Raw genomic sequence first — 13,274 nt, 5'->3', positions numbered from 1 at the left:
AAAATTTTTATTACTTAACACTAATTAACATCTATCTTTTCTTTGTTTATGAATTAGGCACCCCTAGGCAATCACTTACATTTGCCATGACTATATAACAATTCAATGCTGTATATTTTGTATACAGCATTATATTTTATTATAGAATTATACAGCTATTATAGTACTGTATATTATGGCATATAAGACAGATTTCCATTTCCATAGAATATGTAAGGAAAAAGTACCAGTATTAAGCCATCCTTCATTTTTGACATTAAAACATTCTACACAAATACAGTCTGGAAGTACTCAGATAAATTATGAACTTAATACAACACATGTGCATTTGCTGAAAGAATTTTTTATTAAACATTTTCAGTCTACTCCCAAAGGCCATAATTAGGTTTTTAAATCCATTTTTAGAAAATGTTCCACAAATAGAATGCATACATGAATACAGGGCTGGCCTGTTCATATACAAGGCCGGCCTTGAATTCTGTGGGTGGCATGGCAAAAGTACATGCATAAATTACAATAAATAATGAAAAAATAAATGTTTTTTTGATCACAATCCTTTCTCATGTGTTGACCTGTGAGTCGCCATTTTGAAAGTAGTGCTGTAGTCTCACAATCGCAATATTGCGTGCTGCATATTGAATAAAAATTAGATATTCTTGGAGCGACTTGGGGCGAAGTCATTTGCGTAGGGCACTGAGTTATTACACATACACACACATTGTAAAAATTTAAATAACATTAATTTTGATACTTTTCAGTAGAATTAATTTTTCTTAATAGCATCAGTTCATGCTTTAAAAAGTCATAAAATTCCATACAGTTCATTTGAAAGTTGTATTTGACAGAAATATATGCTTCTAATGTGCTTACTTTTAAATGGGTTTTTTCATTTGTCCACATATTATTCACCAATGAAAATATTCATTCTACAGGGGCATTAGATCCAGAGAGACAAAGAAAATTCTATGATTTTACAAATGTTTTTGAAAGCAATTTCTTTTGCTGTAAAATGTTCAAAAATCTCAATCCACCTTTGATGGCAGGGCTTGTTATTCTGTCGCCATTCGTCGATCTTTTCATTTGTGACGTATTTTTTTACATACTAAACTTTATCAAATAATTCACCATTGAGTATATTTACGGGCCAATGATTCGAAATAAAGATATAGCTTTCCTCTACCTTCGCCCACAAAGGGATTTCGCTTAATGTGGCCCATTCAAATACCTCTATTTCAATAAAATGCCTGTCCCAATTATTTAGATAATCTATGCACGTTTGATAAAATATGTACACAGCATCATTGAATTTTTTGGCTTGTATATTTTATGATTTTTCTAATGCTAAAATCACTTTTCTAATAACAATAGGAAGAAACCCCTCATTTTAGAAGTATGGATGTTTCACATATTGAGATTTCTTGTGATTCAACTTTCAATATATATTGGTGAAATATTGAGGCTTGGATATGAATAAATAACAACTATTCCTCTGCTAATGTTTCATTGAAAAAGTTTTTCAGAATTGTGGGACATTTTTCCAGATTCAAAAAGTATGATTTTAATGGATTAAATAGTTGTAAAATTCTATCTAAAGCTGGTAAAAGAGTTAGCCAGTATGTTTTTTGCTGTAACCAAGAAGCTTTTTATATTGAACCTCTGTGTCATTACAAAATTCTTTGAAATCTACTCGTATTTTGTAAATATAGAAATGTGAATAAATTTTTACTAATATCACTTCAATATCTATCAGAAGACAATCTACAGCAGTGCTTATGCAATTGTTCAATATATGGGCAGCACAATTAATTCTTATCAATTTATGTTTACTTGATTGTTGCATTTTAAATAAAACATTATTCTTTCCTTTTCTCTGAGCACCACAAAATTACTGTTGGTATTGTCAGCACACAAAGCAAGTAATTTATTAGTAATTTCAAATTTTTACAGTGATTCCTTGATGCAGTTTGCTAATATATCTTAAATTTCTCCAGAAAGATTATTTATATTCAAAACTTTTACTCTGACACCGCTATTGGGTAAAAATATCTGACCAGAATTGTGTACGATTTAGTATTACCATGATTCAAACAATCCGAATAAATAGTTATATACAGTAGAGCGTCGTTTATCTGAAGGAATTTCAGTCGACAAATTTAAATTTTCGCCAGTGCTGTGGCACTGTAATCTTTGGCTATGTCTTCGGCTACTCAAATATTTTACGTTTTTGATACTAAATTAACTTCTGAAGTATAATTTTTTATTGTTTTTATATTTTTCAATATATTTATTTTGTTTGTACAAAATAAAAAAATAATTTTTAACGATACAATAGTCTTTGTTAGGCTTAACATCGACAAAAATTCAACGCGAAGTGACACGCAATGGAGAAAAATTTCAACACGGGATAAATTAATATATTTTTTCGTACATAATTGGTTATCCGAACAACCCCAGTCCCCAATTGATTCGGATAAATGACACTCTACTGTAATTTGTTTTGCTTAAATCAGTTTTAATTGGTTCAAAAGAATATGGTGCAAAAACATTACAAATGATTGCTTCCGTTTTTGTTCTTGCACAAGAATATTTTTCCTCAAAACATTTCTTAATTAATTTAGAAGAGCAGTCGTTTGATCAAAATGAGTAGTTATGTTGTATTGAGTGACAACACCAAGATGCCTCTTCTAGTGCTAAAGTCTTTAGGTTATCATCAGAATTTTTATTAATGAAAAATGAGTTTAACGATTTGTTTGTTGAAGCCCGGATGTCCGCTTCTTTGTGTTTTGCTGTCTGAATATATTGTGTAATTGCTGATCTACCACTATTCACAATATTAAAGCTGGCTAAACATTTGTTACATTTGACATCACTATCCATTATTCCTTTTTTAATAAATGGAAATTCTTCTTGTAATGTTTGATTAAAAATGCACTTTCTTTTTGGTGCCATGATAAATGGTCTACAAAATATAAATTAAATAATACCTAAATACGAAAAATTAGAAATAATAGACTAAAAACTCGCATGCAGTCCCTGTGTAACTAATTAACATTGCATAAAAGTATAGTAACTGAGGTGAGGTCCATGTGTGTATTGTCCAGAGAAAAGGAGTGTACTATAGAGAGAAGGGACACTCAACAGTAAAAGTGTCACATGCTCGAGCCCTCCAAAGATTGCCAACAAGTGACGATGAATGCTCACCAACACTCCAAGTGTATCATCCATCAACTAGAGAGTTGAAAAACTATCACAAAAATCCCCATAAGAGTGTCTACCCTTTGGTACTGTCAATGGGCTGTTCGGTTGGTGACACACTGCACTACTGTGCTCTATGTAGCAATGCACAACACAATGACAACACTGGTCGTGGTGGCATACACAAAACTAACTTGTTCAATGTATTATTAAAAAAAGTTTTTTTAAACTTTGCGTCGACTTTACAAAATAAAGGACAAAATGTCTATTTTAGAAAATAAATAAAGTTAAAGGACAGAGCAGTGAAATAAAGGATGTATTGTCACCACAATCATGTCATATGTTTTGAGGGGAATAACATTTTGATGTGCCATGTTGAGACATGTTGAGTCATGGGTGTGCCGCAAGTAGAAAGAGGTTGTGGAACACTGGTATAGAAGCGTATTTGTATTTAATAACCTGCAGAAGTTTTTGTAAACAAAGAATTTTCTTTTAACAAAACAAATTCATTTCAAGAATATTTCAACATACAATTTTTAATGATTTTAACATAATTCTTAATGACATTCTAAAATTAAAAAATAAAAAAAATTACAGGGTAGTATACCATCTGCTAGCAATAGCATTTACATCTTAATTGAGTGAGTCATTTTGAAATTGCTATTAATCAGATATGTGAATTAGATCTACACAACCACTGTTACTTCAAAAATAATTGTAAAATAAAAAGATATTACTGTTTTTAATAATAAAAATAAAATAAATAGTAAAACACTTGTTAAAAACTGCAATACTATGAGTTTACCATAAAAAATTATTAGTTCTGTGAACTTGTGATACATCTTGACTTAAATTTTAATTATGAAGTGGATTAAATACTTTATTTGATTAAGAAATTTTAAGGGAATAAAAAAGAAAAGATCTAGGATGTAAATTTTTAAAAAATTTAAATTTAAAAGTTTGAAGAATTTTAATAAAATAAGGATCTGGAAATATTCCATGAAATGTAGAATTAAGAAATTAAATTATATCACATTTAAACAATAATAAGGCTACATTACTGAGTTCTGATTTTAGTTTACGTTGAATATAATTCTAATAAGTAGTAATATTTTAAATCAATCAACTAAAACATGAAATTCAGAGAATTTTGTATACCCACTAAAGGTGAAGCATAAAGAAAACTTAAAAATGTGTTAGATATTAAAATATTAGTGATAAAACTATTCATTGATGAATGTTTGAGATCATTTATAAATTTATTTATGAATATATTTTGTATGGAGTTAAAAATTTGGAAAGTTTGGAGAATTATAATTCCAACTAACAAATATTAAATTTCACAAAAACTGTTTTATTAAAATATAAAATATTATCCCTAATACTTACTTGTTAGAAACAAATAAATTATTTTTAGGGAAACATTATCTAGTCAACTTAGCTGAGACCTTCAACACAAGTAGACATGTGCAAACTTAAACCAGTTTATTTGTAAAATAGGGGTTGTACTTTTTCCGATATGGAAGGGAATATTTACATGTAGAAAGGCTATTTTCAGAAGAAGAAAAATACTTTTAAGTGGCATGTCGCTTAAAATCTTTTATTGAAAAGAAAGAAAGTTGATCTTTTCTTTTGAGACAGGCAGTAGTTTAGGAATTCTCAGGTCTTTCTTCTCTTTGACATAGAAACCATGAATTGTTCTTCTAATCACATTACAATCAAAGCTATGTAATGCCATTATTTCTGGAATGTCCTTCTTTGAACTTTTTATTGATGAAGTAAAATTTTGCTCATTATCACTGCCTGCTTGCTGGCAAATTTTTTTTTTATCATTGACTCCAGAAACCTTTCTTGCATGCTTTGCAAAATGAGCAATGGAAATAATGGAATCAATGCAATCACCATTTTCAGTTTCCCTATCACATCATTGAATGATGTGTAAAATTTTTTTTTGTTTCACTACAAAAAGTTTGTATTTTCCATGGTAAAACAAAAAATCACACAAAAGAAAAGGAAAAGACAAATATATCTCTTACTGAATTCAATACTAACAGCAAATAAACACATCAGCACAGCTTCCTTTCTACCAAGTGTGCTTCCAAGATGAGTTCAAGAGAGTTGGCAAAATGTCAGTGACAGACACACCTAAGCTGGCTGAACTATATACAGTTCTATTTCAAACTTTTTGGCAGTTAAGCACTCCATGAAATTCTAAACTTCTGGACATTTATTCATTTAAAATTTTCAAAACGAATAGTGGATTATAATAATTATAACAATACTAATTTTGTATTAAATCACTGTACAAGTAAATCAGTAGAAACTAGTGAATTGTGTTGAAATAAGTAAAATGATTTTATTTTGTTTTACTACTATTTATATAAAGCCTAGTTCTTAATAATAATTATTGGATTAATGGTGCAAAAAGTATTTACCATAATAAAATTAGTAATACTTATTTCTGTGATAATTCCTTTTGTTTTGAAAAGTTTAGAATATTATGAATGCTTGAATATCAAGAAGTTTAAAGTTGTATATTATGCCCTAAAGATGAATATATTTTGCTCATAAGTATTAGGATGAAAATTATAACAATATTTTATATTTCAACAAAACAACTTGGTAAATTTTGAATAAGAATGTAAGATTTTTAAGAATTGAAAAACATAAATAGATATAACTGTAATTTTTACAGTTTATAAAATTTGCTGGATAGTAATTTTCACATTAATTAAATTTGAAGACAAAGACCATTGAAACAGTCACCATTTTATTCACTTCCATGTTCTGAAATACATTGCATGATGACCTGACCTTTCTTTTTTATGCTATTTGATCTCCAAAGTTAAAAATTTTCTTAAAACATGAAAAAAAATATATCCAATTAAAAAGTTAGATCATTTCTAAAATTGGAGCACAAACAAAACAAATGTCTTATTTTTCCATCCATACCTGATTGAGACTGTACTATTTCTTGAATTTTCTAGGGTGTATTCTGGAATATGAAAATGAATAATTTTAATACATTAAAAAAAAATTTAAATGCTTTTATCGTCCATGTTTTTCAAGAGAGAGATAGGTGTGGGTTGCTTTACCCCACCATATACATCACCACACATGCACATTACAATTAAATTCTACATTTGGTTAAGTTTATCAGGTTCAGGATGGTGGGGTGGAGGTGGGCCATATCCGTAAAGTTAAATTAAAATACATTGTCATCAGATTTAGATATATCTTCAAAATTTCATCTCTAATAATATAAAATAATAGCAATAAATTAGAAGTGGATGGAATTTGACTTGCAAGATTTGAGGATATACAAAGCAAATTAAATAAAAGCATTTAATAAAAAGATTAGTATTGCAACAAACTTTGTTGTCAAATTTAATGTATTTTTTTTAAACATGTACTTTAATCTTATTTTGATTTGAAGTATATAATGTAACTGTACCAAATTTTATGACAATATTCTACATAAAAATTAATAAAATTGTGTATAAAAACTTTCTGGTGGAGCTAATTGATTCATAAATTGTATCAAAAATTTAATAGTAATTGGATAATGAAAAATGAATATTGTTTTTGAAAAATTCCATTTATAATCTAAAAATGAAATTCTGATTATTAATTTTAGTTGAAAAGGAAAGTTGTTTTAAAATATGATACTCATTATTTATTGAGAGATTCTGTTTTTTGCAAAACCATTATTCATTGACAAAATATTTTTTGTAACTATTTTGTTTGCTGACATCTAAACAAGGTTACTACAATAAAATATTTCTTTTATAGCAAATGTAATTTATAAAATAAATGTTAGCTATCATAATTATTATTCAGGTTATAAATGAAAACTATATTTTGGATATATTATAAAAAAAAAACTTGAATTTTATAATGTATACTCTGGAAAAATTTGATATGAGATATATTTATTGAAATTTTAGTTATAAAAATTTATTAATAGGGCTAATACAAAAAAAATTAATAATAATAATTGAATATTCTTCATTTGCATAAAAAGAAAAAGTTCAGTAAAATTTCACCAAAGGTCTAAACCAAAATATCAAATGGAATTTACATTATAATTATGCATAAAATGTGTATGTAGAACAAGTAACTTGCAATTAATTCAAGATTTTACTCTTGTTAATTATTGAATTTGTTTTGTCTTTTGTTCAATTGAAGTATTTTCATTTATTTTTTTTTATATTAGCTCTGGTAATTTATTTGATAATCTATCAGGTGTAGTAAGGATGTTTGATTAGTTATTTGATAATCACTCAAAAAAATAGAAATTATTGAAAATTCATTTCTTATTAAATAATTTCATATCATTTTTATTATAAAATTAAACTGTAATTATATATTTCTATTAATAAAATTATTTACAAAATGTTTAGCTTGGATGCAGTCACTGTGGATTTTCTTTCTGTGGAAGATGTTGCAGTAAAAAAATAGTAATTCCAAAACTTGATCCATCCAAAAAGCAGCTTGTTTGCAAAACTTGTTTTGAAGCATTAAGCAGGTAATTTTATTTTGATATAAACTAAATAACTAAAAAAACTAGTATTATATTAATTAAAATGCAAATTAAAAATATGAAACATTCAAACACAAAAGAATATATTTTATCTCAATTAAGACCAGTTGAAGTTCTTTTGAAAATATGCCAAATGCATTAATAGAGTAAGATGTACAATTTATTTTTCCACAAGAACTTTTCTTGGAATTAGCTATTAATCATGTTCAATAGAAACTGTTTTTTGATTTGACATTTAAACCAATGGTTTTCAACCTTTTCATATTTGCGGACCGGCAAAAATAAAAGAATTATGTTGCGGACTGGCAAACTATAAAGATTGAAATAAAAACCTAAACCTAAATAATATTTTTATTAACTAATTGAATAGAAATAGAAATACAAATTTATATGACATTATTAGTGCCCCATCTGCTGTTAATTCTTTGTTAGAAAATCAGTTATTCGTGGTTGCAGTTTTGTTTCTGAGAGACAAAGTGCAGCATTTATATCCATTCAATTTCTCTGCTTGGTTTTTATTATTGACATGGCAGAAAAAGTCTTCCTGCACAAATAAGAAGTTGAAAAAACAATTAATAATTTGATCACTTTATCACTCAATGTTGGATATTCTTTTTTAAGCAATATTCAAATTGAGGCAATGACATCGTTTTATGCCTCAAAACTAGAGTGACATCAGGAGATAATTCTATCAGCTTCTCTTTATCATGAAAATCAAGTGCACATGACTGGACATCTTCTATTAAAGGATTATTAATCCAAAGGTTGCCCCTATGAAAATCCTCACTTTCAGGGAAATAGTTATTAAAGTTTTCAACTAATGCCCTTAATTGTTCACTAATTATTTTGAATATTACTTTCTGTTTGATATCTGCTGTAGTTAAAAATTCAAAGTTGGGTGCATTTCTACATCTTATTTTCCCAAAGATCCAGCTTTTTGAATGCATCCATTTTATTTCTCACTGTAAAGATATTTGTACAAGATCCCTGAAGTGAAATGTTAAGGTCATTAAGAAGATTAAATATGTCTGCCATATATGCAAGTTTAGCCATCCATTCTTCATTTAACAAAGATTCTATTAAATTGGATTTTCGGGTGCGTAAAAATTTTGTTACCTCTTCTCTTAATTCAAAAAGACATACAAGAACTCTTTCTCTTAATAACCACCTCATTTCAGCATGGAGAAGAAGATGGTGGTGTGAGTTCATACTCTCACACAACATTCTGAACAGCCTGAAATTTATTGCTCGACTACAAATTTTATTAATAATATTTACTACATCATTCATCACTGTGTTCAGTTCAGCAGAAAGCTTCTTTGCAGCTAAATGCTTTTGATGGATTATGCAGTGAGTTGACAATATTTCTGGGTGCACAACTTCCTTTATTTTTGCAACTAGTCCAGAGCAATGTCCAGCAATACTCATAGCACCATCTGTACACATTCCCAAGCATTTCTTCCAGTCTAAGCCTTGTGCCGGAATGTAATTATTAAGAGCACTAAATATCTCAGAACTAGTAATTTTCCAGGTATATCAAGGGAACAAAGTTATTCCCATAACGTGTACAAATCAACTGAATAAAAATTAAAAAGATGAAAAATGTGTGTTTGAACAACGGGAAAGTTCTTCCCGTTAGACTTTCTCTTCACATATCTGACAAAGCAAAGAAGGATAGCATGGTTACTCACATTAGTAGACTCGTCAAGCTGAATTGCAAAATATCTAGATTTCTTTATCCCTTAGACAACTTGAATTTCGATATCTGTTGCTATATCAACAATTCTTCTTTGAATGGTATTATCCAATATGGGTATAGTCTCCAGTTTTTTAATGGATTGAGGTCCCAAAATTTCTTGTATGACATCTAAGATGCAAGGTTTTACTAACTCCTCACCAATCATAAATAGCTTTTTAGCTTTAGATATACGGAGAGCCACTAAGTACAATGCTCAAAGCAATGACTTGTTGCTAGTCATCATCATTTTCATTACACTTTTCTGTGTTTTAATTTGTTCACATAATCTTTCAAAAAGTCTGGGCTTATCAATAAAATCTTTATGCTTTAAATTCAAATGATGAGCAAGTTTGGATGGTTTCATGGTGTCATTTGACAAAATTTCGGAGCACACTACACACAAAGGTCATGGTGATAGTTCACTGTTTGGTGCTAAAATAAAACCAAACTTTAAATACTCCTTATTGTAATGCCTGACAAAGTTTCCTTTTGACTTTTTAGGTGGTATTGCACATTCCAAAGTATCAACATACAACTTTTTCTTTGCTTGTTCTGAATTTGAAGAACTAGTACTTGGAACATTTTCAGAAGCATTACTATTTTGCTCTTGATTATTGCTTTTATTTAAAAAGCTTAGAAGGCTTTGCTGTTTGCTTTTCTTCTTTTCCATTTTATAGCGTTTGTTTTTTTTTTTTTTTTTTGTAAAATTTGATTGTTAAGCAAAAATAAATCACACCTGCTCGATAATATACAAATACTGCCACTGACAAGTCTGACCATCAGTGTTGCCACTTCATGAATACTCATTAAACCAGAGAAGAAGGATTTCCGTATTTTGATAGAAATTGCCATACATCAGTTATCTGGTCCAAACAACATCACTTTTCTTCATTATGTATATTCAAAAAGATAATTTTTTGTCATTTAAATGCGTAAAAGATTGAAAAGTGTTTTCCAAAAAACTGACATTGAATATAGCCATTGCTAATTTGTAATTTACTTAATTTCTCAAGGACCGGCACCAGTCCACGACCACTGGTTGAAAAATACTGATTTAAACAATCCTATTTTCCTTATAATTGGTTTTGAAAATGACCAATACAAAGTATGCAGCCTTGAGTGGATGGCAATTAAATAACTATCCATTTAGTGTAATCAGTGACTATTAATTTATTATATACTAGCTTACCCGTCGCACATTGCTGCAATCTCAGAAGAAAGGAAATTCAAGCAAACTCGTTATGATAAAATTAAATTTACATTTTATCATTTTCATTGAAACTTATTATTATTATTCATTTTCATCAGGAAAACATTTCAAAGTGTCGTTTCAATTTTATTTATTTATTGGAGTGCTTTGTGGCTACACGATATTTTTTGTTTTTCCGTCTGGTGCATACACGAATAAATCAAAAGGTTTTCCTACTCGTGAGTTGGCCACATACAGTTGTCCAAGTGAGAAGCACGGATTCTTTAAATTTAGCCCACATACTCGCAGAGATTGTTAGAAGTGCGATATTCCCCATTTTTATATATTTTTTTTAATCCTTCATAATTTTGATTATTTAATTGCTCCTTCCTCTCTTCCTTGGCATGTTGTGAAATTTCTGATAGTTGGATAATAAACCGTTTTATTGTAATTTGTCTTTTTAAATTATTTTGAGTTGATATTAAAATTTGGAAAAGGGGGATCCCTAGATCGGTAAAATAGGCGAATTTCCTTCTACAACTTTGGTTGTTGTTCATGATACAGTTAAGGCTTTAACAAAGTTCAAGTGATTACGTAATTAGCAAAAAAATAGTTGAAATAAAGTGATTAAACAAAAATTATTACAAATATCGTAAATAATAAATGCGTATATAGAGATATTTTTTGGAGGGGGGAAATGGTCTTCACTATTTGAAATCGATCGAACACACTGTGCTCGAATGCTTGTGTAAACGCGCGCCATCTATCATAGGGTAAATGCCAGAAACCTTCGCGGGAGTGTATTAAAAAACTTCCCAAAGCTTCATGGCAATCGGATAAACGGTGTTGTAATGCATGAAGGACACACAAACACACACACTCATTCATTTTTATATATATAGATAATTTACATATATATCTTCCTGCTTATTTGTTATGATTTTAATTACATTTTCTAATGTTTTCCTTTTTGTAATTCCCAATCTAATAATCATTATACATAAAGAAAAGTGAATGTCATCTGATGTAGATATGTGATATCAAATGATTATTAGATATATTGCATTGATAAGAAAATTTCAGTAATAGAGAGCATAATGATTCATGAAGATAGTCTGTAAAGATGTAATGTTAAATAAGATGTTTACAATTTCATTGTAATCATGTCCATGACTTTGTTTTTATTTGTGTTCTTATTTGATAATTAAATATAACTTAGCTATTAAAATTTAAAAGTAATTTAGGCTTATATATAATTAAGTATTGTTAATAAAGATAGAAATATGTTTATAAAAAAAAATCCTTTATGATAAATATGCAAGTGGTTAATAATTACATTTTTTATTTTTCTTTTCTAAGTTTTACTTATTAAATGTTAATTATGTAATTGAGTTTTTGATACATTATGTTAAATCAGTGTTGTCTAACCGAAATTGTTTACTGGGACAAAACCAAAAATAAAAATACACTGTGGGTCACACACATTTATTTACAACAAAACATGTATAATTATACAGTATTTTGTATGTATTTTAATGTGAAACTTGCTTTTCAATTTTTTTCACTTAATTTTTTAATATCAACAGGTATTTTTGATGATGTATAACATAATTGTTTTTTACATTTTTATTGGTCAATCTATTACGACTTTTACATTTAGCAATCTTCAGTTTTAAGAAAAAAAGATTCATAAAGATAGGTGATTCCCATTGCAGCTGTAATGTTCATTGTGTTTTTTTTAGGTTATGGAATTCATCATTACAGACGTATTTTGTATAAAACTGAACTTTGTTTTTGGCCTCAAACGCATATTTCAATTCAGAAGATGAATGGAAATTTATCAAATCTATCTGCAAATTTGTTGGAGCTTGTTCCACAACAATGTCAAATGGACAAAAGAAAATATTAAATTTATTCTCATAAATTTTTAAATATAAAAAATCTTTCTTGAAATTCTCTTCGTAAATTACTAATTTCTTGTGCATATTTAGAAAAATGTTTTTCGTCACTATTAAATTTATGTAATTTAGGATGATGAATTGTAGTTTTTGATTTTAACTGATTTTTATAAAGTTTGAGTTTTGCTATGAATGCCTCTATATTTTGATAACAGTCTGTGATCAATTTGTGTTTACCTTGAAGCTGTTTATTAAGTTTGTTTAATTTCATTGTGATATTAGTAAGGAAACATGAATCCAAAAGCCACTGTCCATCATATAATTTAGGAACATTCTGGTCCTTTTCATTCATAAAAATTCAAATTTCTTCTCTCGATTTTCAAAATTTTTTAAAGCATTTTTCACAACTTAATTAGCAGAGATAGTTAAACAGAATAACTTTATTAAAAATGGGTGCCAGGTGAAAGAAAAAAAAAACCAGTAATTAACAGTCATCTGATTTTGAAATGACCTACAGAATACAAGGTCTGTTCAAAAAGTATCGGACCTTTTTTTTTTCCGCGTAAACCAATGATGCGTGACAGGCCTCCTTCGGTGGAGTTGTGGAGGGGACAGTCATGCACAGCCCTGAATTTTTTCCCGCCTGCAGGAAGCGTCAGTCGTTGGCAATCGGCCTATGAGTGAGGTCATGTAGTGCGCTCTCGTCGGATT

The 13,274-nt window shown here is 28.7% G+C and overlaps 1 protein-coding gene across 2 annotated transcripts in view; it reads left to right on the top strand.

Annotated features, from left to right (window-relative positions):
- Nucleotides 1–13,274, top strand: part of LOC111642061 (abscission/NoCut checkpoint regulator-like) — a 60,549-nt gene that overhangs the window by 7,873 nt on the left and 39,402 nt on the right. For both annotated transcript variants that reach the window (XM_023388330.1, XM_023388329.1), the window contains exon 2: nucleotides 7,599–7,723. In XM_023388330.1, the coding sequence (XP_023244098.1) occupies nucleotides 7,599–7,723 (125 nt within the window). The remainder of the gene's footprint in view (nucleotides 1–7,598; nucleotides 7,724–13,274) is intronic.

Source organism: Centruroides sculpturatus, unplaced genomic scaffold, assembly GCF_000671375.1.
Source record: "Centruroides sculpturatus isolate CEXI.00-Female unplaced genomic scaffold, Cexi_2.0 scaffold1617, whole genome shotgun sequence".
NCBI classification, from domain to species: domain Eukaryota; kingdom Metazoa; phylum Arthropoda; class Arachnida; order Scorpiones; family Buthidae; genus Centruroides; species Centruroides sculpturatus.
This window is presented reverse-complemented; position numbering and strand designations above follow the sequence as displayed.